This window comes from Punica granatum, chromosome 4 (genome assembly GCF_007655135.1).
Source record: "Punica granatum isolate Tunisia-2019 chromosome 4, ASM765513v2, whole genome shotgun sequence".
In the NCBI taxonomy this organism is placed as follows: domain Eukaryota; kingdom Viridiplantae; phylum Streptophyta; class Magnoliopsida; order Myrtales; family Lythraceae; genus Punica; species Punica granatum.
In genome coordinates, this window is record NC_045130.1 from 10,853,423 (window position 1) to 10,880,035 (window position 26,613).

At 35.0% G+C, this 26,613-nt stretch overlaps 1 protein-coding gene across 3 annotated transcripts; it reads right to left on the bottom strand.

The window, feature by feature from the left end:
* Positions 1-13,572: 13,572 nt before the first annotated feature.
* Positions 13,573-25,358, bottom strand: LOC116204087 (protein VASCULAR ASSOCIATED DEATH 1, chloroplastic). Of its 3 annotated transcripts, none has more exons than XM_031536152.1 (18): positions 24,671-25,343; positions 23,953-24,012; positions 23,192-23,242; positions 22,877-22,942; positions 21,921-22,016; positions 21,696-21,797; positions 21,039-21,133; positions 20,763-20,947; positions 19,714-19,754; positions 19,498-19,585; positions 19,264-19,350; positions 19,077-19,131; positions 18,438-18,504; positions 17,448-17,538; positions 15,340-15,401; positions 15,206-15,248; positions 14,429-14,748; positions 13,573-14,143 (listed from the first exon to the last, which is right to left on the bottom strand). In XM_031536152.1, exons 1-18 carry the CDS (start codon positions 24,863-24,865, stop codon positions 13,898-13,900), a joined length of 1,950 nt encoding a protein of 649 aa, XP_031392012.1. In that variant the 5' UTR covers positions 24,866-25,343; the 3' UTR covers positions 13,573-13,897. The 3 variants fall into 3 exon arrangements, with proteins under 3 accessions (XP_031392012.1, XP_031392011.1, XP_031392013.1); XM_031536151.1 differs by having other exon boundaries at positions 20,763-20,950; positions 24,671-25,342; XM_031536153.1 differs by lacking the exon at positions 13,573-14,143 and adding an exon at positions 14,851-14,882 and having other exon boundaries at positions 14,607-14,748; positions 20,763-20,950; positions 24,671-25,358.
* Between the last annotated feature and the right edge of the window lie 1,255 nt (positions 25,359-26,613).

The following is a 26,613-nucleotide window of genomic DNA, read 5'->3' on the forward strand; positions in this document are numbered from 1 at the left end:
CCATTAATTAGATTGGCTAATCAATTCTCCACTATAGACGTGAACCTTTAATTATCCATCAATTATCCTTTTCAGCTATTCCTGTCCATCCTTTAGTGGGATGAAGGTTTATTTGTCAGAATTAAATGTAAAACATTTTAATTCTAAAAAATGTATTTGTTATTGCGCTATACGCCTTTTCTATATTCATCTTCCCTTTGTCTTTGGGTGAATAATCATCAACACCATCAACCCTCCGCAACATCAAGACCCAAATACAAAGTGAAACTTGAAGAGGTCATTCCATTATCATAATAACTAGAGAACGTGCCTGCACTTTGCTGCGGGGACAAATGTTCCCTCAAAATATTTGTTAGATAAATATAATTGATATTTAAAAATTAATATTTTTTATACCCACTTATTTATATATTATTATAACATCTTAAAATAATAGATTTAGAATGTGTATGAGTCTTCTCGTATAATAGGGGAAAAAATATTATTTGTAATTCAAAAAGTACGTGTATAATTAGTATACTTCCTTACGAAAGATATAATCTAGAAGAAGAAGTTTGTATTTATTAATGAAAATTGGTGTAAATATAAGTATTGATTATATGTATAACTCATTAGAAAAATGTAAAATAGATAGAATAAAGCAAAACAAATGGTATCAAATCTTGTAATAATCAAGGAAAAATAGAAAAGCTTGTAATCATATGGACGAAAAATGTGGCATTATATTTAATTGTGAACGCTATAGGTTCGCTTCTATAGGTGACATCACTTTTATATATAGTACTCATAAAAAAAAACGGAGAAGTTGCATGTAATAGGGATAAATCTAGCTGAAAAAAATCACAAAAAATAATTTTTTAGAAATAACAGTCCAATTATAATGATCGAATTATTTGACTTGACGACTTAATCGGGTTACACTGCTACCTTGTCAGGCCGAGCTTAAAAACATTGGATAAAAAAGGAAATTAAAACAAAAAGGAAAGATATATAGGAGAAGGAAATAGTTCCCCGCCCGCAACCTAAAGTTTGAAAATAAAATTTCATATATCCTAATTTATATGTCTAGTATTTCTAATATGAAATTTCTTCAGAATTTTATAAATAAAAGTAGGGGAATATTTTTTCGATAAAGAAGTGGTTTGATCATATGATTGGATTATTCGACATATATCGCTCAAGAAAGAATTGTTCTCAGTTAACAGGTTGGTGTAACATTGCTTCCACCGAAAACAAAAAGGTTCTAATGTTACAAAATGGAAATTACTTAAATTGGTGATAAGTTGAAATAGTTTTTTTTTAATCAACATGGGTTAATTTTAGGTGACTCGGCATTTTTTCTTTTCAATTAAGGTCTTGAGGGTGAGTCTTATGATTCGAGAAATTGACAAAACTTTTGATCGGAGAGATTCTGGCAGTGACCAAGCTCGCCCAAATATAGGTTAACCGAATTCAATGGACTTTGAAATACAAAACGATTCACAATGAAAATAGAAAAATGGTTGTATAGTTAAATTAAAGGAAATTTTAAAAATAATAAAATTTAAAAAAAATTGGGATGGGTCCCACGAGTGGGAAAACCCACCCCACTCGCCGTGAGAGCAGGACGAACCTGCTTTCACTTCTTGGTTAATTAATAAATAATAATAATAATAATTTCCTCCATTGTTCCCAAAATGGGCAACGTCCACTATCCAATCTATAGAAACTCCTGTTTCTTCTCCAATCCCTTTCCCATATTTGCTGAATGTCTTTCGGATGTTTATTTCATCCACCAGCTATGGAATTCGACTTTCCACACGCGGCCTCTCTAATTGCACCATGTATCTCATTTAACTCCTAAGACTAAAGGTATTAATTCTTCAATTAATTTAATCATTTTAATTAAAGTATTATACTAATTGCCTTACGTACAATTATAACTTTTTAATTAAAAACCACAATTTATCATAGCAACGATCCCATACAATATGTAAAGAATATACAAAAGTGCACATTCTTCCAGTGTTATCAGAACCGGACCGGATGATGAACCGGAAGGGGTACGGGGCCATGGGTTTATAGGTCCAACCGGGGGTTCGATGGGTCGGACCGCTCGTTTATTTAAAATAAAATAAATATTCATATTATTAAAAAAATTATGATAATTAAGATAAAAGTATGATGATTTTAAAGAAATATAACAATAGTATAAGAAAGTATCTATATTTAATATTTCTTACTTCAAAATAAATATTTTATTTTAATAAGTACTTAAAAGTAGAATTAAAAGAACAAAAAAGTGGTGGTGGCTTGGTTGGTAGTATGCTAATATGAAAAGCAAGAGGTCGTGAGTTCAAATCCTTATACAACCAACCAATTTTTACATTAAATAGGAAACCCATAAAAACCCATAGAACCGGCCGGTTTAATGAAATTTTGCTTAAAACCGGCCGGTTCAATGGGTCCGGCGGTTCAAAGCTGCCATTTCGGTTTTTAGGCGAACCGGACCGGACTTGGTGCCGGTTCCCGGTCCGACCGGTCGAACCGGCCGGTCCGGTCCGGTTCTGATAACAATGCATTCTTCTTTCATCTTCTTAATGTCCTTATGGGATTTTGAAGAGAAGAAAAAATTGAATTTGACTTCTATTTTTTTTTCCTTCGCACATATTTTTTTTTTATAAGATTTGATACTTGCTGTTTCTAGAATGGTGAAGGAACAGAATTTCCAGTGAAGGCTCTTTGGGAATTAGGATAATTTTGTATACGCTTTAAGTACTTAAAAAATTTAGTATTCACTGAGGACTATATATGATGCCATTTAAGAGTTATTTATTTTTAGCAGTTAAAGCCTCATGTTGAGATGCTGTAATGGATTAAGGAGTTGGTAAACCACTGAATCTTATGAGTTTGAGAATTTTTTTCTGTATATCGTCAATTGTCAACATCATTTTATACTTATACATTTTTTAAAATAATTTTTCATTAAATTTTAACACTTCACATTTATCATTTTATACTTTTTTCTTCTTAATTAGCGATCGATTAAATTACACTAAGAATGACGAATTTAAAAAGTTCAGAGATATATGCAAGATTAACAATATCAATTAGAGACGCAATCTATTATTTCCTATAACTGTAAGGCTATATAATTCAATGTAATAATTTTTTTCGGTTACAAAGAAAGTATATGGGCATAGATAAATGAAATAATGTAAGAAAATTTAATTAAAATAAAGAACGGATGCTGCTCTATTTGCATAGACGCGATCTATGAATTTTTTTATTTTATTTTTTTATAAATAAGGGCAAATCCATGGAGAAATTAAGATGATGAACGTGCAAGGAACTATAAAGAAAGAATTTTTGTATATTCATTAGATATTGTATGGGATTGTTGCCCATAATAAATTGTGGTTAAATTAAAAAATTAATGTTGTACATAAGGCAATTAATATAAAATTATAATTAAAAAATAAAATTAATTACAGAACTAACATTATTAGTTTTAGGGGTTAGGACATATGACGCAATTAGAGAAGCTGCGTGTAGAGAATTGGATTCCATAACAGGTGGACGAAATAAAAATCCATTCCTTTAATGGGTGATGCTACAACTGTTGGTAGCAAAAACAACCATCACGGTTATTTTTTTTCTAACCGTTACATCCCTCTACGTAAGATCATGGTCGTACACGTGTTCAATATTTTTTACCTTAAGATTCTTCCCTCATAGTTTAACTATCAATATTTTTGGCCCTGCATGTTCTTGTCGGCACTCGGTCTTGCTGTGAACGAACCAGATCCTCTTCGATATTAAACTGAACCGAAAAGAAAATTGAGTCCCATAGAAAATTCCTTAAATACCAAGAAAGAAAAAAATGTTGCGATAAATCTAACAGTGAGTACGGAAGTATACGTATCACCTCAAGTAATATAGAGTGAATAAGAGTATTATCCCACAGAGACTGATTTAGACCTTACTAAAGAAAATTGAGTCCCATTGAAAATTCCTAAAATACCAAGAAAGAAAGAGAGGTTGCGATAAATCTAATAGTGAGCACGCAAGTATATGTATCACCTCAAGTAATATAGCGTGAATAAAAATATCGCCTCACGGAAACTGATTTAGATCTCACTAAGTACCAAAACTGTCACAACTAGCTTTTATCTAGACGATCGATTCCAGAAAAGTGGTTAAAACTAAATCGAAGAACTAAACTAAGACAACAAAATAATCACGAGTGGAATCAATGGAGATGAACCTAGGACTTTCAATTTTTCCTAGTACCTTGTACAAAATCGATCCTTCTGTCTCTATTATATCAAATTCATGAATTACTAACCTATGATTCTATTATCTTTCTACCTCTCTTCCCAGCGTTACATAAACGTATTCCCTGTATTGAATTAATTACTCTATTCATGGGCAATTAATAAGCAAGAAAACCTTAATCATCAACCTTAATAGGCTAGTAAGGCGTTCAGGTATATTCCCATCCCTCACACGAATTAATCGGTCTTCCAACCCAAACTAAACTTAGGCTATCATATCCATGGCTTAACCTAGAATCCTCTTCCGAGCTCATCTAGATTTTCTAATCAAATTAATTGGTGATCAGGCAATTAATCGCGTTAAGAACAAGATAAGATAAGTACTTCAATTGAATTCAACAGATATAGAGAAAAGAATCCATAATTCTATATAAAAGTACTAGGTTCCATTGAAGCCCTAGATAAAAGAGTTTAGCTCATGATCGTAATGTTAAACATCAAATCCCTCAAAGAAAACATGAACATGACAACAAGGATTAGGAGAAAAACGAGAACGAATGATGTAGCCGGTTCTCCAACTCGAGCCACAGTCGTCACGATCTCGATCTCCACCTCTTCTTGCTCCCAAGCTCACCGTTCTCTTCCTCTTCTCCTCTCTCAATGTTCAGCCCCTATCTCCCTATATTAAACGTCCAAGAATTCCTCTCCAAGCAAAATCTCCAAAGTTTCCTCGTTTAACCTATCCCAATTAGATTTTTCTATCCCAACAATAATATAAAATATCTCTTCAAGACTTTCCTATTCTTGTAACCCTTACGACTTGAGAAAGATCCCGAAATAAGCAAGATCAGATCGGTTAAGACTGAACTGAAGGGCTGCAGCTGTCTGTTTTTGCGGCTGAGGCCGTCTGAATCTGTATTTTCTGTCGCGCACTGAATTTCTTTCAGTCATATCTTCCTCGTTTTAGCTCCGATTGATGAACCGTTTGAACCGTTGAGCTCTTTACTCAAAGAGCTTTCCAATGATATGCAATTTTCACTATTTAGCTCCAGTTTAGCCTTTTCAAAATACAAAAAGCTTAGAGGCTGGTAAAAGCTCGGTTCATGAATTAACTCCCAAAATCACCTAAAAACAAATAAAAAATCACTTAAGACTCTAAAATCCTATCAAAATATAAATGAATGTAACTTAAATTATAAACCTACTAAAACTAAGCTAAACTCAAGAAACTAACTCCAAATAAATGCATAAAAGGTATCGAATAACTCTATTTTTATAGAGTTAACAAGAGATATATAGACAAATTTGAGAAATCTCATGTTCATCACAACATCAAAATACGACGTACGATATTCTTGGGAAAACAAAAATTGGAAAATTTCGTCGAATTGCAGAGAAAAAATAGAGAGAAAGAAACCCAATTCGACGAGCCACAAAAAATTGTTGTGGGTGTTGGTGGTGAGTTCGTCAAAGTGCGGGGAAAGGCATTTGTTCTTTTTTTGATGAGTGGGAAAGGCATTTGCTCTGTGTTAGTGATGATCGATCTTTTTTTGGATTTGCATATTAAATGGGATAATTAATTATGACATGAAATAAGCAGTTTAGAAAGGAAAACAATGGGAAATAAGTTTGCTGTTTGCAATTGCAGAGAACTAAGCTTTGTGAATACAATCTTTTCTAGGGTTTTGATTATATTTCCAGGGCTATTCAATGTTCCTGGGGAGGGTTGGCAAACGAGGAGGACGATGAATGGGAGTTTAATGATTATTTAATTTTCCTTTTTCCTTTTATTTTTTTTAAGTGTAAAACTACAATTTTATTTATTGAATTGGGAGATTTCATCCGGTTAAATGTCAACTGTATTTGGCTCGTTCTCGAGCACAGTCGAGCGGCATCAAAAAGATGCAGGATCGAAACTATAAGACACAAAAATATGAGTGGGGAATCTTCATGTTATAAATGTATGAACACATGTATGGGTCCTTTTTTTTTTTGGGATAAGTGATGAATTCTAATAACCAAAGAGAGAATGTACATAGTACGCTTGTTCAAAAGAAACTATTAAAGAAAACTATTTACATCAAGATCAAAATTTGAAACTCCTAACAGCTAAAGAGAATCTAAGCTTAGACTCTAAATTCGGAATAGATCGGATTCTAAGTTGTATAAGACTTGTAATCAGCTGCAGAATGGGGAAAACAATGTTGCATTTCCGTTGAAAAACACGAGCATTCTTGTCTCACCATATTTGATAAACATAGCATGTCCAGCATAAGTCCAATACAATAGAATCAAACTTATGATCTTTAAAATGATAGACCCACTCCACTTCTAATGTCAAATTCTTAACATGTTTGTGAACTCCAAACCTGCTTAGAACACTCTTTTAAAGAGCTTGAGTAACTAGAAAGATAAAGAACATATGATCTCGAGAGTCAAATTCCAAACTACAGAATTCGGATTCTAAAGTCGCTACTGTAAGCCTCCATCCCATTAGTCTCTCTTTTGTAACAAACCTATCTTTCAAAGTGAGCTAACAAAGAAAAGAGGCCCTTAGAATGTTCCACGGAAAGCATATTGGTTTACTCTATTGAACCTTTGCTTTTTTTTGTTCGGAGCTGCTCCTAAGCTGAGGTAAAAGTAAACTATCCAAATCTAGATTCAATCTAAACAATACTATCTTGTTGCTGCAATTGAAGAGTAGACATTAGTAACTTCAATTCTTCAGCTTGGATGTCGGATGTCAAAGGCTACTCCCATCCACTAGACTTTAGAACATAATTTATCTGCGAGTTTTTTCCAATAATTGAGAAGCATAAAAATCTCCTAGAATAATAATCCAAGAGAGGGATGTCCAATAGCCATGGTTCATGCCAAAAGAAAATACTCACACCTGAACCCACACTATACTTGATAAATGGTTTTACTAAAGATTGCAGCTGTAATATCTTATTCCAACTCCATGAGCAATCACCAGGGGCTTCAAGTACCCAGAAATTCCTGCCTTTAAAGAAATAAAAAACAACCGCGATGGTTATTTTTTCAGTCGACCGTCATAAAATCTCCATACCTAACTATATCTATGCCTTCACATGGAGAAGGTCTCGTGTATAACAATGGTACCACGTAAGATTTATGCCACAAGACACATAAAAAATATTATTTTTAGTAAAAATGAATGATTTTTGTCAATAATGTTTTGTTTACATACTAAAAATCAAAACGGCAAACTCTTATTGATTTATGATATTACCACATAATATCACCGTTACATATAAGACTTTCTCTTTCACATGTAAAACAGTCGATAGTTTCTCTGACCTTTACTTTCCAAATAATTCTTAACAGAGATTATATATTAAATGCAAATCGTACTTTTTCAACCGTCAACATTCAATTGCTTCTTTAGCTTAACTTAATTTTTTATCACTTTAATCATCAAACATCACAAAACTTTCCGTTTTGTCCATCTTTTTTAACTAAATTGACCAATTATGGTGTGTCATGTAGTGTCCCCGTCAACCAAGAAGCAACATAATAGGTCACACTGAAAAAAACAAGAAGGGAGATTTTTTTTTTGGCGAAAAAAATTGTATGAGACATTGCATTTTAATTTTTGAAAATTGAGCATTAAATGTCATTTTCCCTCTGAAAATGTGCTTTCTGAAATTCAAACTCGTATTGTCTTCCTTACCAGAGTTAGAGTTGTTTATTATTTAATCAACAAGTTGGTAGCAAGATAAATAGTTGAATATGCTTTTCAAGGTAGTGGGCTATCTTTCCTCATAAGTGACCCATATATCAACTAAGAAATAGGATTGTCCACAATATTTTTGATAGTCAAGACTACATTCCCTACCTATTAATCTTTTTTTTTTAAAAAAATCCCTACCCATGACTAATTATGAATAAACTAAGAACCGAGAATCTCCTAATATTTTCAGATTAAGCAGAAGAGATTCTTTAATTAGAAAGAATTTAGTTCAAGTGTAGGGACGTACAACTATGAAGCTGGAGAATGATTGCTTTATTCCATCGGTAGCATATTTCTTTCTTTTGTATACTAATATAAAATGGATTTACTGATGAAAATGTACTTCGCTCTCTATTCCATTACTCATGTATAAGTCTTATATTGAACATGTCTCTTGTACGAGGCACCTCTGCGGTCGATATATTAGAAGCCGAAAAATCCAATTTCTAAGGAGTTGGACGAATAAAGGGTCCATAAGGGATATAATTCAGGTCGACGTGGGAGCCACTTTTTTCGAAGCTTAGTTGATCTTCTTCTAAATATGACTCTCATTGAGTTCAATCTCAATTTCAACTCTATCTATTCCGACGCTAGTTATTTGCCCAGCTTTTGATCTCATGGGATGGATATAGTTTATTTGAAATGTTTACAAAGAAGAAACATAGTCGACAATATATGAAGAAAATAATCGGCAGTAGTTCTTTAATAGTTCTATATGAGTTAAACAGAAAATAAAATTTTTTACTGTATATATAAATAAAAGGGAAAAAAATAATTTTTGTCCTATAAATTTAACTTTCAATCAATTTTGATCTTATAAATTTTAAAAGTATTGAATTAGTCTTATACGTTACTCTGTAAGACACTTTTGGTCCATTCCGTGACTGGAGGATAAAGGGTGTTGATGTGGACACTAATGCCGTTAATTTTGTCCACATGGCAAATTCTTATTGGTTGAAAATTTAAAAATTGAAAGAAAAATAATAAAAATAAAAATAAAAAATAAAAATTTAATAAAATATTTTAAAAATAAAAAATAAAAAAATTTAAGATTTTTCTGAATTTTTTATATATGGAAATTATTTAACGGCGCTAGTGTTCATGTCAACACCTGTTACCGTCTGGTCTCGGAATGAATCAAAAGTGTCTTACCAAGTAAACATATTGAACTGATTCAACACATTTAAAACTTATAGGACCAAAATTAACTGAATGCCAAATTTATATGACTAAAATTGTCTTTTTCCCTGTAAATAACATAGATGACTATCGTGCTTCTTGAGCTGATCTATACATCACTTGCCGATATGAAAATAGTCGATTGCATATATATATATATATAGAACATAGCCAATGCCATTCATCTTGCTTTTTTATTGATCTATGAGTTATGTGAATAAGAAAGATGGTTGATGAAATAAGAACACATCGTCCACAATCTTGGGGATGAGTGGATGCCTCATGACAATGACTGGTCTTGTCATCCACATTATCTCAAGTTAGCCCAATAATGGGCGGGAAGACAAAACTGAAGTAGTGAGAAAAGAATAGCTTTAAGGACGAAAATAACGATCGCCTTGGAAATACGGAAAAATCTTTAATGACATTCACCTCTCATCTCCTCATTTCTGTTCTGCAATGTATCTGCACTCTTTAGGGATGTAATTCTTTTGTAGATTGGTTAACTAGGTCGGGTGTTAGTAGAACCTATAAAGAATCTCTTAGTTATAAACTTCCCTTTCTTTTTTCTTTGTTGTATCTGTTCTTTCATCTTTACTGTATTGTACTACCCTCGCCTTGAATTTTACTTTTTAAGATCATTTGGTAAGTACCGAGATTATCTTTTTATATATTTCTGCTAAATATATTATTATTATTATTATTTAAAAAGGATGTAAACAACGATAGTTAGATATATATATATATATATTTTTTTTTGGCCCCTAAACCAATTATAGAAAATGAGAAACGAGGATAAAGTTTGTCATATCTATAAGTATTTACTAACTCCTTGAAAATAGACGATCTATTTTTTTGGTTTTCTCCTTCCTATATGAAAACCGGTACCATTTACCTGTAATATATGGTGCAATCAACAAACTGAATTATTAATTGAAATATCTGGATAGGGTTTTAAAATTCCTTGGAAGCAGTCCCTGATTAGGACATGCATTTTAACTAAGTTCTTCCCAGACTAAAAGACCACTTCATGAAAATTTTGAGAGTCGATTAAAATATTAACGCATTGTTTGGTTTTAAAATTTATTTTTAATTATACTATACTTAACTTCACTTATTTTCAATTTAACAACACAATTTATTACTTTTTCATTTTTCTTCAATATTTTTAACAATTCAATTCAATTTTTAATATTAGATTATCTAAACTATTCATTACTTTTTCTACAATTAAATAATACAATCATTATTTTCTCTCAACTATTTATTACTTTTCACACTTTTTTTCATAATTCAACGATACAATCATTACAACTCAATTAAATATAAATATATATATATATATATATAAAAAGTTAGAATATAGTTGAACTTATTCCCAAATAAATCTTAAGGATTTCAGGGGTGACCACGAATCCAATACTATTATTAGAATTGTTATACGCACCTTTTCCTTTCTCTAACTTATTTCAAGTCCCTCGATTTTAGTAGTGCGCTCAAGTCATCCCTCTTTCTTGGCCCCATATAGGGCCAAATTCCAGCCTGCATTCTGACTAGGAATTGTCTTATCAAAATAGATCCAATCCAAAGTGACTCGAGCCTAAATTAGTACCTATTAGACTTTTATAACCCGTTTGATTTCGCAATTTAATTTTAAGATTTTAACTCTAATTGTAATTTTACACACTACACAATAAAAGTCAACAACAAAATTATTATTTTTTTATTTTCATCAATTTTTTTAACCATTCAATTTAATTTTTAATAATAAATTATCTCAACCATTCATTACTTTTCCACAATTTAACAATACAATCATTACTTTTTTTCAATTATTCATTACTTTTTCACACTTTTTTTTCCTCACAATTCAACATCACAATCATTACAAACCAATTAAAATTAAAACTCAACTTAACTCAACTCAAAAACTAAATACACTATTAAATTTCAGGGGATGTACGCCAATAAAGAGCGAGAGGGAGGAAGAAAAAAAAAGGATCATTGATGACAACGCAATTTTTGACCACAAGCGAGAACTGACGATGAACACGATAAAATACAGCAAACATTTACATATTAATATGACGTGTTCGACGGGTTGGTCCAAAATAGCCTCTCGTCTTCTTTTTCCAAATTAAATTATTTGTAGTTGCGAGTCAATCAATTAATGGGATAGACTAACTCTCTAATTAAGGCGTTTGTAAGTGCACACGTTTTTTGCGTATATATTGGACGGTGACGGAGGTCGGGTGAGGGGGAGCCCATGCATATATAGGGACCTCGGCTTGTTTACTTAGTGCAAAAAAGAAAAAAGAAAAAATGGTGAAGGTCCACTTCTTTCTGTTCTTTTCCTTTCCATAGGAAAAATTAGGTTCATGAGCTTCCACGAGGATAAAGGGCACAGATACACATAGAAAACTTAGGAATATATATGTGATGATATATCGTCATTTTTCAATTATAGGAGAAGTTTATATGCTTAGTATAAAAAAATAAAAAATTTAACTACTAAAGGGGCATGAATAATTTCACAATAATAATTAAACTTGCAACATCTTGATTTATTCGAATGAGAACATATATCACTGCTCTTTATCTCTTTCTCAGTGTCATTTTTTCTAAGGACTATATATATATATATTTATTGAAGGTATCTAGTTTTCGCTCGACTAATCCCATAGCTCACGTGAACACTCTGCAAGCTCACGGGATATGTAAGTTCGGCCATAGGCCGTGCAAGTGGCCCAATAGAGGAGTATTCTCCTGCATGCATGATTTTTAGGGTGAGTTGAATTTGAAACTTTCGCATGGGTGTCACACCATATGACCATCAGACCGATCCAATTAGGTTAAAGACTGTATTAAGTTTCGCTATGATTGTCAGCATAATGTTGCCCTATACATCCCCTCGTAACCTTAATATTTTGGGTACAGTCGATCGTTCGCTCCTTCCTTAGAATATCATTTCTAGTCTCGGATCTCTACATCCAGTTTATCAGAACAGCTTCGAAATTCGACATCCTAAATAACATCGATGAATTGTGACTGGAAGCTTAAAATACGTGACCTGTTTATGAATTTGCGAGCACCATGCACCTTGAAATCTGATCAATATTTAGTCCATAATATTAGATCATCTGCTCGTTTTGATGACATGGGAATGACGTAGGGGAAGAGGATGCTGCGCCTGTCGTCATTCGGAAAGAAATGGCTGCCATTAATGTTTGGTTTGTGTCCGTTAATAGAACTATCTGAACATCATCTCTTCCACTAATAACGATTGTAATGGCGATACATTTTTTTTCCCCTGTGAAACTATGAGTGTACCCATCTCATAATTAGAACAAATCTTTGTTCAGATATGAGTTTGACTCTGATCACGAGATGTTTTGAGTGAATTATGATGTATTTTTTAATTATTTGAAAGTTTTACTCCGGCTTCAGCTAGCAGCCAGAGCTGGTTTCTATATTTTCCTAAATGTTACAAAAGGATGCATGTGAATTTAGCACGGGACAAAAGGAGAGAATGAAGGATTATAAGAAGTCCTATTAATAAGAATTTTTTGATTTCAAGTAATGAGAACGAGTGCTCAGATAATGAACCCATTTTTCCCTTCTATACACGAAAATCAAAGTCATGCTCCTTCTCCATTTCTACTTAACTCTCTCCCCTCATATAATCTTTAACTTGTTTCTTTTTATTGTTGAACAATCCCCTAAAGGCACAGTATCTAAATTTGATGGCGTGGCTGCGCGAGAGGACCGAAAAAGAGTTGGCTGATATTTTGAAAACTCCATCATTACACGGTGGCGTGGTACGAATTCAGAAGATGCCCTTTCTTGATCTAAACACGCAAGATTCGACTATGTGTGCCCTCGCTCGACTCTCCTCCCACACGCTTACGGACGACAGTGAGTGGCACTGAGGATGGTGATGTACGTAAAAGTTCAACGGTGGACCTATCCTTCCCCCCCTCCCCCCAATCCAGTTGGAGCTTGCTCCTTCCCCTTCAATGCCATTTTTGCAATTGCATTTGCATGTGCATTCGCATTCATGAGCGCAAAGAATTTTAGCAGAAAAGCGCATAGTCCCAACTTGTACAGCTTTCCTCCAATCAATGAAGGGTCAAACGCGCCCACCCATCAGGAAAAAATACATATATAAAAAAAAAATCACAGGAAGGAATTATGATAAATTGAATTATCAGAAAAGAACATCTCTTTTGTTTTGCTCATCAGTAGTGAAAGGTGCTCGTGGAAGGAGAGATCACTGTGCGTCACTGTGCCACTGCAATTGCAACTTTCGGATATTCACATGAAAAATGTGATCCGATCGTCCACCCCGAAAAGAGGCCAATATTTTCGTATTGTTGGTTCCAATAGTAATAATCATTCAGGAAAACATGCTTAATTCAGGCTTCCTTTTTTAAGTCGACCAGGCATGATCGTCAAGTACCTCCAATACTCGTGGTCGTGGTATTTCAACCAATCAACTTACACCATTAACAATTTCGGCATTCAGAAGCAATAAGCTGGATTTACAAACGCCTCGGCCTCTTAACTGGTGGAACTCATGTAAACGTTGGCTTTCTAATCCGTCAACTAATATTCCCTCGAGCAAAGCATACCATCAATATATGTATGGACGAATCGCAAAGGGGGAGAAGATGGCAGGCCATGGATCTTTCTGTACATGTTACTAATCCTATTCGCTCTGCTTTGTGGATAGTTGTAGGCCTCTCAGCTGCTCTTTCAACCGGGCATGCTCCCACTGCATCCTCTCGAGCCGGGACTCAACCATGGCCATCTCATCCTTGAGGTGGTGGACCCGCTTCTCCAGCCACGCCACTACTTCTGAGGGTCTCTCCGAGATCCCCATGCCGCCAATATAGTCGGTTTGAGATATCACGTGGATGTTCTGGGGTCGTGTTAAGAGCACAACTATGCTTAACTGCACCGCAAAAACAACAAAGCACCATATATTTTGAGTCCTCTTATAGACAAATAACTAAGCCGCTGAACAATTTCATCTGGCATTTGCTAATATTAGACATCAAACGTTAGATGCTCAAGAAACCAAGGATGCCTTCTCTTATGGGGAAAGAAAACGGATAATTGCATACTTTTGTCAAACTGAGCACACTATCTGCCCCAAAGAATAAAAAGTTATTGCTAAAAATTTCAGCAGCTGAAGTTCGTTATGAACCTTGCACTTTGCTAGGATTAGAGTACATACCTGCATTAGAAGTATCACAGCGAAAGAAATAGCAAGGAGCAGCGGGACCCGGGTTTGACTTTTCGTATAAGACCATAACTTCATCATGGTCTCTCCCAGCATTGGTAAAATGAGAGTAGCACTACAGTCCATATCATTTCCTCGGAAAAAACCGCTGCCATTAAGAGGGCTAGGCCCTGTGGAATTAGAGGACTGTTGCACCACTGAAATGTTGTTTGCACCACGAGATGTGTCTGGAGGATTTCCGGTATTTGCTTCCCTTTCTGATCGCACTTCTCTATTTTGAATCATGCTCTCATCAGGGCCTCTGTCCACTTTATCTGTTAGATGGATACAGGAGCAGACTATCACTATTTGCAGCCCAGCGTGCATCAAACACTAAACACAAGAAAAAGAAACAGAAACGTAGGCAAACAACATACACAGGACATATGCTCGAACCCTCACATCAGTCCTAAAATTGAAGGCAGATGCTTGAATCAACACATCCTCCAGGAAAAATGCCAGTGAACCGAAATCAAATTAGTGATCTGTTGCGCAGTTTGCTTGCTTTATTGCTCTGTTTAAGGTTCTTATATATTAATAATTGATGGACTAATTTATTTGGTACAAGCTTGAAATTTGTGACAGGATTGTTATTTCAACTCTACCTTCTATCTTGCGAAGCAGGCTTGTACAGTCATTACTCGAGATAGCAGACCGAACATATTCTCCCCCCCCCCTAAATCTCAAAAGCCTTGTCGTTTAAAACAAATTTCTGGAAAGTAAATATCCGACCTTTCTTTTGCTCAAGGCTCCTCTTCCTCAATAATTCATGTGCCTGGAAAAAGGGTAAACATGTCAGTCCCTAATGCACAGCATAATTCACAAATGCAACGGTGATATACTGATAAACTGATGCAGAGATTCACCATATCGACCCAAATTGCATAAGCTTCTCTACACTCCTCCAACGTAGACCGCACAATTTGTCCTGCAACAACACCAAAGGATCCAGACTAGGCATCAACTTATATCTTGGCGAACAACAAAAATGCAAACCTTCTGGTCTAGATGAAGCTTTCAAGCACTAAACTGTAACTGCAGGAGCGATAGAAATATATATCAAGAAGCTTCCCTAACACATAGTATTTGTTAATATCTACAGGGACAAGGAATTCAAATGAGTTCTAAAATAGTATGCTAGTGGTATTTTATGATGTTTATCAGGAGCGAATTTCCAGGTGGCCTCTAAACATATCTTATACAGATCTACCAGAGTTTTGAGAGTCCCTCCAACTGGCAACGTAAGATTTTCCATCCCTTATAAAAATATTACTCAATGAAATTTTCCTTAAAAACAACCACAGGGTAAAGGATCACCCACAGGATTATGACATAAACTCCTTCGCATAACACTCGAGCCTCATAGAATATCTGTCTAACAGAAGCTTACGGGACTAACGCCATGCAACACTAAAGTATCTGAATCATTCGAAGAAATATCTAATCTCACCATGATTGTTCTATTGCCTGCCGTGATAAACGACTTCAGCAAATCTTAAGTCATAATTTTAGTTAACGAATTAAATGCAACTTAAGTGCCAGCCAAGGAAAACAATTGACCTGACGAAGGGGATTACCAAAAGGAAAGTCCCTTTTCTTTAAAAACTTGACAAAAATTGAGCAAGTTTGCTAGCATATAGGTGAACAGGTCAAAACCATCTGTAAAATAAAAAAGAAAGAGACAGAAAAGGGCGAAGAAAAGCAGCCACTTTGCAATGCGGCTAAGGTTTTCTGATGAACAAGAGCATTTACAAGATTTATTTCAATTATGTATCTATCGTACTTATTTTTCCAATAAGGCTTGGGCCCATTAGGCCTATAGTAATACCCCAAATCATTATTATGTCATCTTTCGGAAAATTTTTAACTTAGCAGCCAAAAGTGCATGATAACATAACCCAAGTGAATACATGATGTTTCTAGAACCAGAGAAGTGAAAGCAGGAGAATTGCAAAAGCAAAAATCATTATAAGTCAGATACCGTATTTGATTCTGAGACATTTGGCTTGTTTGGTTTGCCAATTTGATTTTAAAATCACAACTTTAACCTAATTCTACCCACAACAAAACAAAATAACTCATACAAAGTCAAAGGGTGGACCCCATTTATACCACTCTTTTTCAAAATCAAAATCTGATTTTAAAATCCTACTTTGAAACCAAACGCAACATTATATTGTGTTTGGTTTTAGAGTTGAGTAGAGTTGAGTTTTGGTTTTAATTGATTTGTAATGATTGTGTTGTTGAATTATGAGAAAAAGTGTAAAAAGGTAATTAATAGTTGAGAGAAAGTAATGATTGTGTTGTTGAATTGTAAAAAAAGTAATGAATAATTGAGAGAAAATAATGATTGTGTTGTTGCATAGTGAAAAAAGTAATGAATAGTTAAGAGAATTTAGTGTTAAAAATTGAATTGAATGGTTAAAAGAATTGAAGAAAAAGGCAAAAATAATAATTGTGTTGTTGAATTGAAGATAAATAGAGTTAAGTGGAGTAGAGTTAAAATTAGTTTGTAAAAACAAACGGACTATTGGTTCAACAGCACTGTAACTATAATCAGTATGAGAGCCTTCAAAGGAATAGACATGTCCGCCAAATTGTTACAGATGTCATATTGGCAGATATACTTTAACACTCGACCTTTTTGTCTCACTCAGATCAAAATAGGCCAAAACTCTTCTCCCAAGCTTTCCACCTGGCTTTTCTTATAACAGAGTTATGCTTGAGTCATGCATTTTGTTGCAGCGAAAATATAGAATGTTGCTAACTAAACAAAAGCACAAATATAAGAAGTAATTAAATGCTCATGCATGCAAAAGGTAACACAAGACAACTCAAATAATTCCACTAAATTATGGATTACAGATGTTGGACCCTTTCAGCAAACATATGGTATCATCTAACATGAAAATTGCACGAAAACCTAAAACTAATGGATGATATGAGGATAAAAAGAATATAGAAAAAGGCAAACCTCTAAACATGGTCTTCTTCGAAAACGCCACATTAATGTAGACGGACAAGACACAACATTCATTGCCATCTCTTCGCACATCCCAAAGTCCCTAACAACAAATAATAACAAGCACTTATTTAATTAATAGTGCAGTTCATGGATTTTCCTTAAAAAGAAACTTCAGCCCCTTTTTGCGTGTCTATTCAAAGTTAGATTCTCCAATCTCACTCTAGGATTGGATTCAATAAGTTGTCAACTGAGCATTCACCCAAAAATGGCCAGCTTTGGGAAGGTAAGGGCAATGCTAAGTAATTTATATTATTAGAAAAAAGGCGGCCATCAAAAGAAAATATCAAAAAGTTAGCTAAAAACCTAAAGTATAAATTCTTCAGAGGCAAAGAGGAGCTGTTCCACCACTGCCGTGGGTCAACTCCCAGAGAATGTCCACAATATGATCATCATAGATTATCTGACCCAACGCAAGGTATAATGGACTTGTATCATGATATATGTTGGGATCCCTTTCTACTAGGTTAGGCCAAGTCCCTAGTAGGCAAGAATACATAGATACAACTAATTGAAGATTCTGGCCCAAACTCCTACAAGTTTCCCATATCAGCAACATTTAACTGAGCAACACAACAGCTATCCCTCAATGTGTCTCCTAGAGTACATGGCTGGTGATGCTGAGGTGACTCCTCTGCCACAAAAGAACTCTCTTCACAATGAAGTTTTACCCCTTCTGTAGATTTCTTTATATCTTCTTTTCTCTGGTAATTATTTATTTCTTTTTCTTTTTCCAGTTTCCTATTTCCAGGGGGGATCTTAGAATGAAATGGTCAGAATCATGTGGCTGCCACATGTACTATTCCATTAAAACTAATAATACTGGCTTGACAGAAGGGGCTCATACCATAATCTGGAAGGAACAAGGGTGATATTTGATATTTCCAAAATTTGAACTAGAAATTATCCTCTTCCATTGTAAAATGGAAAGAAGGATTGTACCTCGACACGGAAATGATCTCCATAAGGAACATCAGCTATCTCTTGTGATGTCTTGATCACCAAATGACTGGTAAAAAAAGAAACGATATGAGGTCACATTATAAAACATTGCTAGAGAACACCAAAAAATAGAAATGGAAGACAGGAAGCAGCCAAATACTGGATAAGGAGGCTAGAAAACATCCTACTACATAATTATACTAATGCTTCAAACTCACGTTATCCATAGAAATACATCTTTCTAGTCTCTAATTGAAAGATGATTCCTAAAGTATCAATTCTTCCTTATCATCTTCTGGAATATAAACTGATGACAATTCATTTCAACTGCCAAACCAGCTGGCCCAGCAGGGTCATAAAACAACCCAAGGATTTTTTGAGTTCAACAGGATTTGTAATTAGGACGAATCTGAAGCTGAAAGACAAGGTCATACGCCTAATTTATGTGAGATCCGCGAAAGAAAAATAATAATGTCATCCAAAAAAGACAATAAAAAAAGGATAATACTCCAAAATAAAAAAGATAAAAAAATTATACCTTTACTTCAAGAGAAGAAAGATCTTAATTGCAAATCAAGAGCTTCTAAAGGCAAACCACTTCATGTGGATGTAAATTATGAGGGGAAAATTTTTCAATACCTGTTTTTGTAGACTCTGAATTTCTGTGTCTCCTGACAGCTGCCAAATTTCGCCCCTTGAAGTACACATTAAAAAAAAATAAAAATATAAGGAACGTAAACATCCAATGCTTAAAATCAAGGTTGTAAATTGCACCAGTTTTATGCCAAGGACGAAGAAACTTTCTTATATAAGGATGAAAACATACCTAAATAAATCTTTATAGGATGTTGGAACGACACATTACGAGCATGTCCAAACTGATCATGGGGCAACCACGAAGGGCACTTAAATTCTGAAAAAGAATGCAAGTCAATAGGGAAAGCATATTAATGTCTTCCAGAATATGTTTTCAGCCATTCAAAGTAGGTAAAACAATGTCTAATGCAATTATGGCAAGTACATAAGCAGGTAAAACAATTCTATAGTATGGGTAATGTACCTTTGTCCCCACATTTTTTATGAAATGAGTCCATAAACTCAACAGCATCATCAGAAAAGAACAAACTAAAGAATTTCTCCACGGTTATCTGCATTGCATTGAACAAAATCACAATTCAGATTATTTGTGCAATTAAATGAAATCAAAGAGCCAACTGCCGAGCATGACTTCTACCTGCTAAACAACTACTCATAAGAAAAGAAAAGAGAACCCAACCTGAAATGTGGTTTCTGCCACCTTGGTGTAGCATTCTGGGACTGCATGGAGATAACCAGCTCATGCATCAGGACTAGAACTATGAGAGAGTAAACATTTCTATAAACAGTAAATAAGAAGGACAGAGATGTATCAAGCATGTGGTGCTTGAAATTAATGCATTAAGTATACTAAATGATTCCCAAGTTGCAAAATCCAAGTCCATTATTACAGGAAGATCACGAAAGATCAAAGCAACTATTTCTTATAACTAAACAAATTTATACTCTTACAGCACAATCACAATTACAGATTTACCCCAGGTACATCACAGCATAAGATGGAAAAGTAGTGCATAGAGCCTTGCAGTGGATAAACATGTTCACCAAGGGTTTCAGTTGCCTGACAATCTTAGGGTTGAAAGCCTATTGACAGATAAATTCCATATTTTCATTCTTGTAAAATTCAAAATGTAACTTGATCTTGGAGTAAATCCATTTAAAACACTTGGAAGAAAAAAAGATCAATTGCATCTAGAAGCTTTTCTTTTTCCTTGAATAGTCATAGTTAGCAGAGGTTCGAGTTCAACCTTCTATCAATACACCATCCCCAGAATGCAGATGACTGCGGAAAGAGATTCAACACTAACCATTAGACTTTTCATTTTCCCTGATCAGCTACAGTTAGTAGAGGTTCAACCTTCTATAATCCACTCTATCCCAAAAATATAGATGATTGCAAAAGGAAAGAGACCATATTTTACACCAACCATATCCCACCAATTCTAGCTCCAAATAACAGGATTCCTTCATAATAAACATGGCCAACTAAAAGCAAACATACATCTTATGCATATGGCAAAAAATAAAGAGTCTGACACCTTTCTTAAATGAGCACTTTTAGCACTATAATTCTAATATTCCAGTATGTCAACTTATTTTGACAAAACAAGATAAAGAGTCTGACACCTTTCTTATATAAGCACCTTTAGCATTATGATTCTAATATTCCAGTATGTCAACTTATTTTGACGAAACAAGATTTAACTTCAGAAGTCAAGAGCAACTTACTCTCAGGCGCATCAGAATCTTCCAGTTTCCATGCCCACGATTTTGCGGGAGATGATGGCTCGGATGTAAGAACTGGTCCAGCAAGAGGTTCTACACTGTCTTGGAATTCTCGAACTGCTGTAGATGCATTGTCATCTTCAATAGTAGGGAGTAGATTAGAATCCTCAGGAGCAGAAGTATCCTCTCTTCTGATTCATAAACGACACTAAAGTTCAGACTAATGGTTGAGGAAATTAAGGAAAAAAAGCCAACTGATATAACAGAACATACAAGTACCTGTTAGTTGTATCAATATCATCCACAATCTCAGAAATTTTCACCTTCTCAGGTTCGACACCATTGTCCCGGAAACTGGACTCAGATGCTGAGTCCTGCAATCGAAAACAGTATGTATAGTAAGCAATGTGAGGGCACCTATATCAGATGGGATTCTCTCTTTTTGCAATGGCATTTTCTTCATCTATGATTCTCCTTTGCCATGAAGTAAATAGTTAAATTTTGTTATACATATCTCAGTGGTGTAATGCCATCAATATACATGTGAAAATGCAACTGCACGTATGAGAATTTGCAGAAAAAAAAAAATCTGCAGTACTTAAAATAGTAAATACGATCGCTGAACATGCATTATAAAAATAAGTAATTTTTAAGTCTTCACAGAGTAAGATAGCGAATTAAACTGAAAGTAAATACAGTACGAATACAGGGAAAATTTGATTATTTTTCCTTTTCCTAATAAATGGTATATGTGAAACAAATTATAACTATCTAAGGGGTTTCCTTAATTTACCATCTTCACAAAACTGGAATAGATGAAGTATGATATCAGTCACATTTGCCAAAGCAGACTAAAAGAGCCATTTAGGTCCACCAAATGCAGACTACAGCAGCTAGCTACAACCAGCTAAAGAAAAAAGCAACTCATGAAAGTACCTGGTTTTCCATGATTGCCTTGGCACCATTACCATGTTGAACCCATCCATCAACAATCAACTTAAATGCCTCATCTCGGGATAGGAAGGATGCAAAGAAATGCTGTGCAAAAGGAAAATATAACTGATATGCTCCATAAACTTAAATTACAGTATTTCATAAAGACTCTTCAAAATATAACTAAAGGGAAGAAATAGGACAAATATTTAAGGCAACGAAAAGAACCTTTTTCCCTCCAGCAAAAATTTCTATGGCATTGGGAAAGATGCCAGCTGTCTTTGCTCGTTTTACACTTGTGATATCACGGAAATGGATTATTTTCTGAGATTTCAGGAAAGATGAATGTCACAACTTAGAAATAAATAGCACAATAATCACTTGAAAACTTCCAAGCATCATTTTTGGAAACACTATCTCATGTGATAATACATGGTACAATCAACAATGACATAAATTTTTCATGGTGTTCCAGATAGAACAAAGACCACAAGGAATCATCTTCAAACAATCGAGGAACAGAAAGAACCACAGGTTATTTGGACAAGCCAGACTTAAATTGGTGAAGCCATATCTAATAAATGTACACAAACAACAGTCAGTCTCTCAACTGTCCCTTTGAATCTAGTGCTTTAGATAAATTCTTGGAGATTAAACTGTGAAATGTTCTAGCTTAAAGACTTTCACATAACCATTAACCAACTTCTAACCTCATAACATCCTAGTATAACGGAATTGAAAATTTTCTTTTCCCATTAGCAGGTCTGCATAAACTCAATAACTAGATAACAGCTCATACATGTTAGAAAGTCACGCTCAAATTGCTCCTACAAGTTTGGATATGATTTCCACCATTTGATATAGAAAATGGAATTAATGTGATTCTTTGGGAAATTTTGATGATTCATGTGATAAGGGGCTCTAGCAAAAAATTAAAAAATAAATAATAATAATAATAATTCCCTGAAAAGTTCTAGAATGGACCCTCTTTTGCATCAAAATGTTAAATTATCTTTACATGTCATCTAAAAGAAATATATCCTATTGATATCCAGCACAAAGTTCTGCTTTTGTTGCTTCTTCTCTCTTCTATACTTCAATAGCTTTCTTTGATTGCCATATCAAGCTCTTCCTTCTCTGGAAACTTATATACAAAGCAAGCAGCAAAAGCATAATGGCCGTACCTTTGTTTCAAAACCAAATATGTTTGAATAGAAGCAGATGTAATGGACAAAGAGATACATATGGCCCTGCGAAACATGATCAATGAAAAGGATTGTGAGGTTCAGGATACTACTTAACAGACATATACATCTGTATATAGATATATAAATAATGAATGGCATACTCTTCCTCTGCGGTGTTAGAAGAGAAGCAGAATTTAAAGGCATTATAATCATGAACAACATTTCTGAATATACTTGGAACTTAAAATTGTCACTCAGAAAGAGCTAGATTTTGAAATCATGAATCAGGAACATCAAAAGAAAATAGAATACCTGAACAAGAATATTTTCCTGGCATGCACAATTGAAATCTTCCACGAGAACCTACAGTTATTAAACAAGAAGAGGATGACGCCAAACATTTCCCCAGATACCGTAATACGAGGAACTTATTATGCGTCCTATGCAATAAGAAAAGTCTTCAACATCCCTTGACCGTCAAAATCTGGAGTCTTACTATCATGAGCTTTCACCTGAGCTAATCAAAAACTTTCAAACAGACTAATCTTAAACGAAAAAACTGAGATCTATTTAGTGTTGACAACGTTAATCAAGGAATAATAGGAAGACCTCTTCTTTTGGCATAAAGGTAGCTCCAAAATAAAACACACATATCGAAACAAGATAAAAGGGCTGGAAACACTGAAAGATTCTAGGAAACACATAATCATAAGGATTAGTATATTTACTAAGAGGTACAGCAGCAGCAATAAAACAAGATGTAAGTTGCATTTCAAATCACAATTCTAAAGACAAAACTAGAGATGCCTAGAATATGGCCTGATTGGAGCCCAACTATGAAGCATAAATCAATATCCATGCATGAACCCTGGCAGTATCTTCCTTCTTCAAGCTACAAAGAACAAATTTTGCAGTTGCATCTACAAAAGTACTGGTACTAATTTCAGTCGCATTTGAGTAGAAGGACGATGATCGAGACACAGAAAAAAGATCTCCAAACTATAAAAGATCCTAGAAACAAGAAAAGAAAAGCTCCTGTTGCCAATGAGGAGCATAACATTAGTTAAACTTACTTCTTCAGGTGGAAGCCGGAATAACTGCCGATACTCTTCACTCCGCAATGCTGCCGCAGACTGCAGTTGGTTGTGATAATAGCAGCATAAAAGTGAGGACAGAGAATAAAGACAAGTCTTACTATCAGTATATAGTGATATTTAAGGTTTATATCAGCACTAATGTTTATATTAAGGTTTGATGTCTGAAAAATGCTCTGCTGTATCAAATGGTTTTTAAAGTTGAAAAGCTAAATATCATCGAAAAGAAAAAGTTCGCCAGAGAGAGGAACTATCTTGCAAGTTCCTTAAATCTCAGGACAAAAGTTGGTAAAAGCAAAACGAGAAAAAGAAAAAACCGGAAAAAACTACAACACGTGAACTTGCAACGGCAGCATTTCCATGAACCGCGTGTCAAGAAACTCAAGCACAAGGTAGAGCACCAAAGCAAAGGCCGGCAAATCAAAATTCCTCAACTTGATACAAACTCCAGATAGCACAGAAAAAAGATAAATAAATAAATAAAGAAAAACTCAAAACATTAAAATACAGCAAATTTAGAAAGCACAGCGATATGCACTATCAATCATCGAATGATCAGAGAAACAGTAAGACGACTGATCAGCTAATTAAGTGCGCGGCAGCAACATTTTCACCATGCAGCAGCTAAAATTGAGCTCTGATCAACACCACCAGACAGTAAAGAGTACAGGGAATTGGAGCGGCATTTGCGCCTGACCTGAATTTCAGCGTCTCGTTGAGAAGCGGCCGAGGAATTGGAGGAGGAATCGCAGTGATCGGGAGAGGCATCGGCCGACAAGGGGGAGACGGCAGCTGAGGAAGACGCTCGCTGTGCCGCAGCGTCGGAGGCCGGTTTCGACGGAGATGCGCTCGCCGGCTCCACATCCACACTGCTCGATGACGCCACTGCCATAGCGCTGGCCGTAAGAGAGAGAGAGAGATCTAGGTCTTCTTGGAGTCCAAGCTAGCAAGAGCAGAGCGGGGGGTAGAGAGAGAGAGAGAGAGAGAGGTGTGCTCGAAGAGAACAAGGGGGTGGTTGGGTGCGGGGATTCAGCCGTTTGGCAACGGACAAAGAGGGAAGAGGGAAGAGGGAAGAGAGAGAGTCGGTTTCGGCTTGCTTGCGGGGAGTTGCCATTACACGTCAGTCCTCTTTCGTCTATTGTCCTCCTCCGGGGACGTTGACGTGATGACAAGTGGCAAGTGGACGGCGACCGGAGCTCGCTCACCCTGACGTCATCACCACCGACCGGAGGGGAAGGCTGAGATGAGCGTCGAGCTGGCGGGGTTCGGCTTCCCGTCCGGTTAGACGTAAGAAACAATCTCTCCGTCAACGTGGGTCCCGCTCTCGCCGGGGAGATTGATACTGAGCTGAGCTGGGAATCCGTTTCTATTGAACTCGCAGTGCGGAGCCCATCGAACCATGACTATTTGCTCAATTTCTTTTTGTTAGAGCTTAGAAGCTTATTTAAAAATATATATTAATAATAAAATCTACCAATAATACTAACAAGTCACTACTAACTTTATATGCGAAAAAGAAAATAATAAATCAACTTGTTATTTGACAACCATGTCTCATTTATGATGAGATAACATTTTTCGGTAAGTGCACGTGTATGCTAACCGTGTTCAAGCATCAATTTTTAGCCACCAACAAATGACGCTCTCAAATTAGTAGAGGGTCTAAAACCAAACTAAAAGTTTTAATAATGTATCAGGTTGATTCAAAAATTTTTTTTGCTATTGATGGTACAAAACATTTCAAAGTTGTAACATGATAGTACAAACCGTCATCTCACCATTGATGCCGTCAAGTCGTCATTTACAATATTGTAAATTTTACACTATCATGTAACTTACGTAAAACATTTTGTACTATTAAATTATAACTTCAAAACATTTTACACCATCATGTAACGTCCCACAAAAATCGATTTTGCACAATCAGCGTCGGCTTAACGGCGTCAATAGCGAGATGACGGTTTGTACTATCATGTTACAACTTTGAAACATTTTGTACCATCAAATAGGAAAAAAAACTTTTTTGACCAATCTAATACATTATTAAAACTTTTTTGACCACCAGTGTAATTTACCATATTGGAAATATGAGCCTTTTAATTTATTTATTTAATAAAATTAATATATTTTTTTATTTAAAACAATAGTTTTCTAATAGTTGAGATGCAAATTTGCTAATCAAAAACTTTTATGCTGTTCATAACAGGATTGGTATATTTTATGCACGTTAGTTTTTGTTATAAATTTATCATTCTACTTTGTGTAGGTCATTATATAGATTAATATATGTAATTATCAAATCACATATCGTAAGAATTTCTCAAACCCACAAGCATCGTATTGGTATTTTTACCTAGTATATAATATCTATGATAATAAAAAACTAAACGTTAATGTAAAAGAATATTTTATAATTTTAATTATTTATTTGCATCTTTGACCAAAATAATAGTTTAAATAAAATAGGAAACAAGAAGAAAATATTATAGCATATTGGATGGAATTGCTTCTTGGGCCCCCTGTTTTATAGTATAATATTGGCCCGGCCCATAAATATTAGAGTTTACAGGCCCAACAGATAACCTGGCTCGGCCCGTGGCTGCTCTGCTCCTCCCCGAGCCGTCATTCACGGTCCAGCCA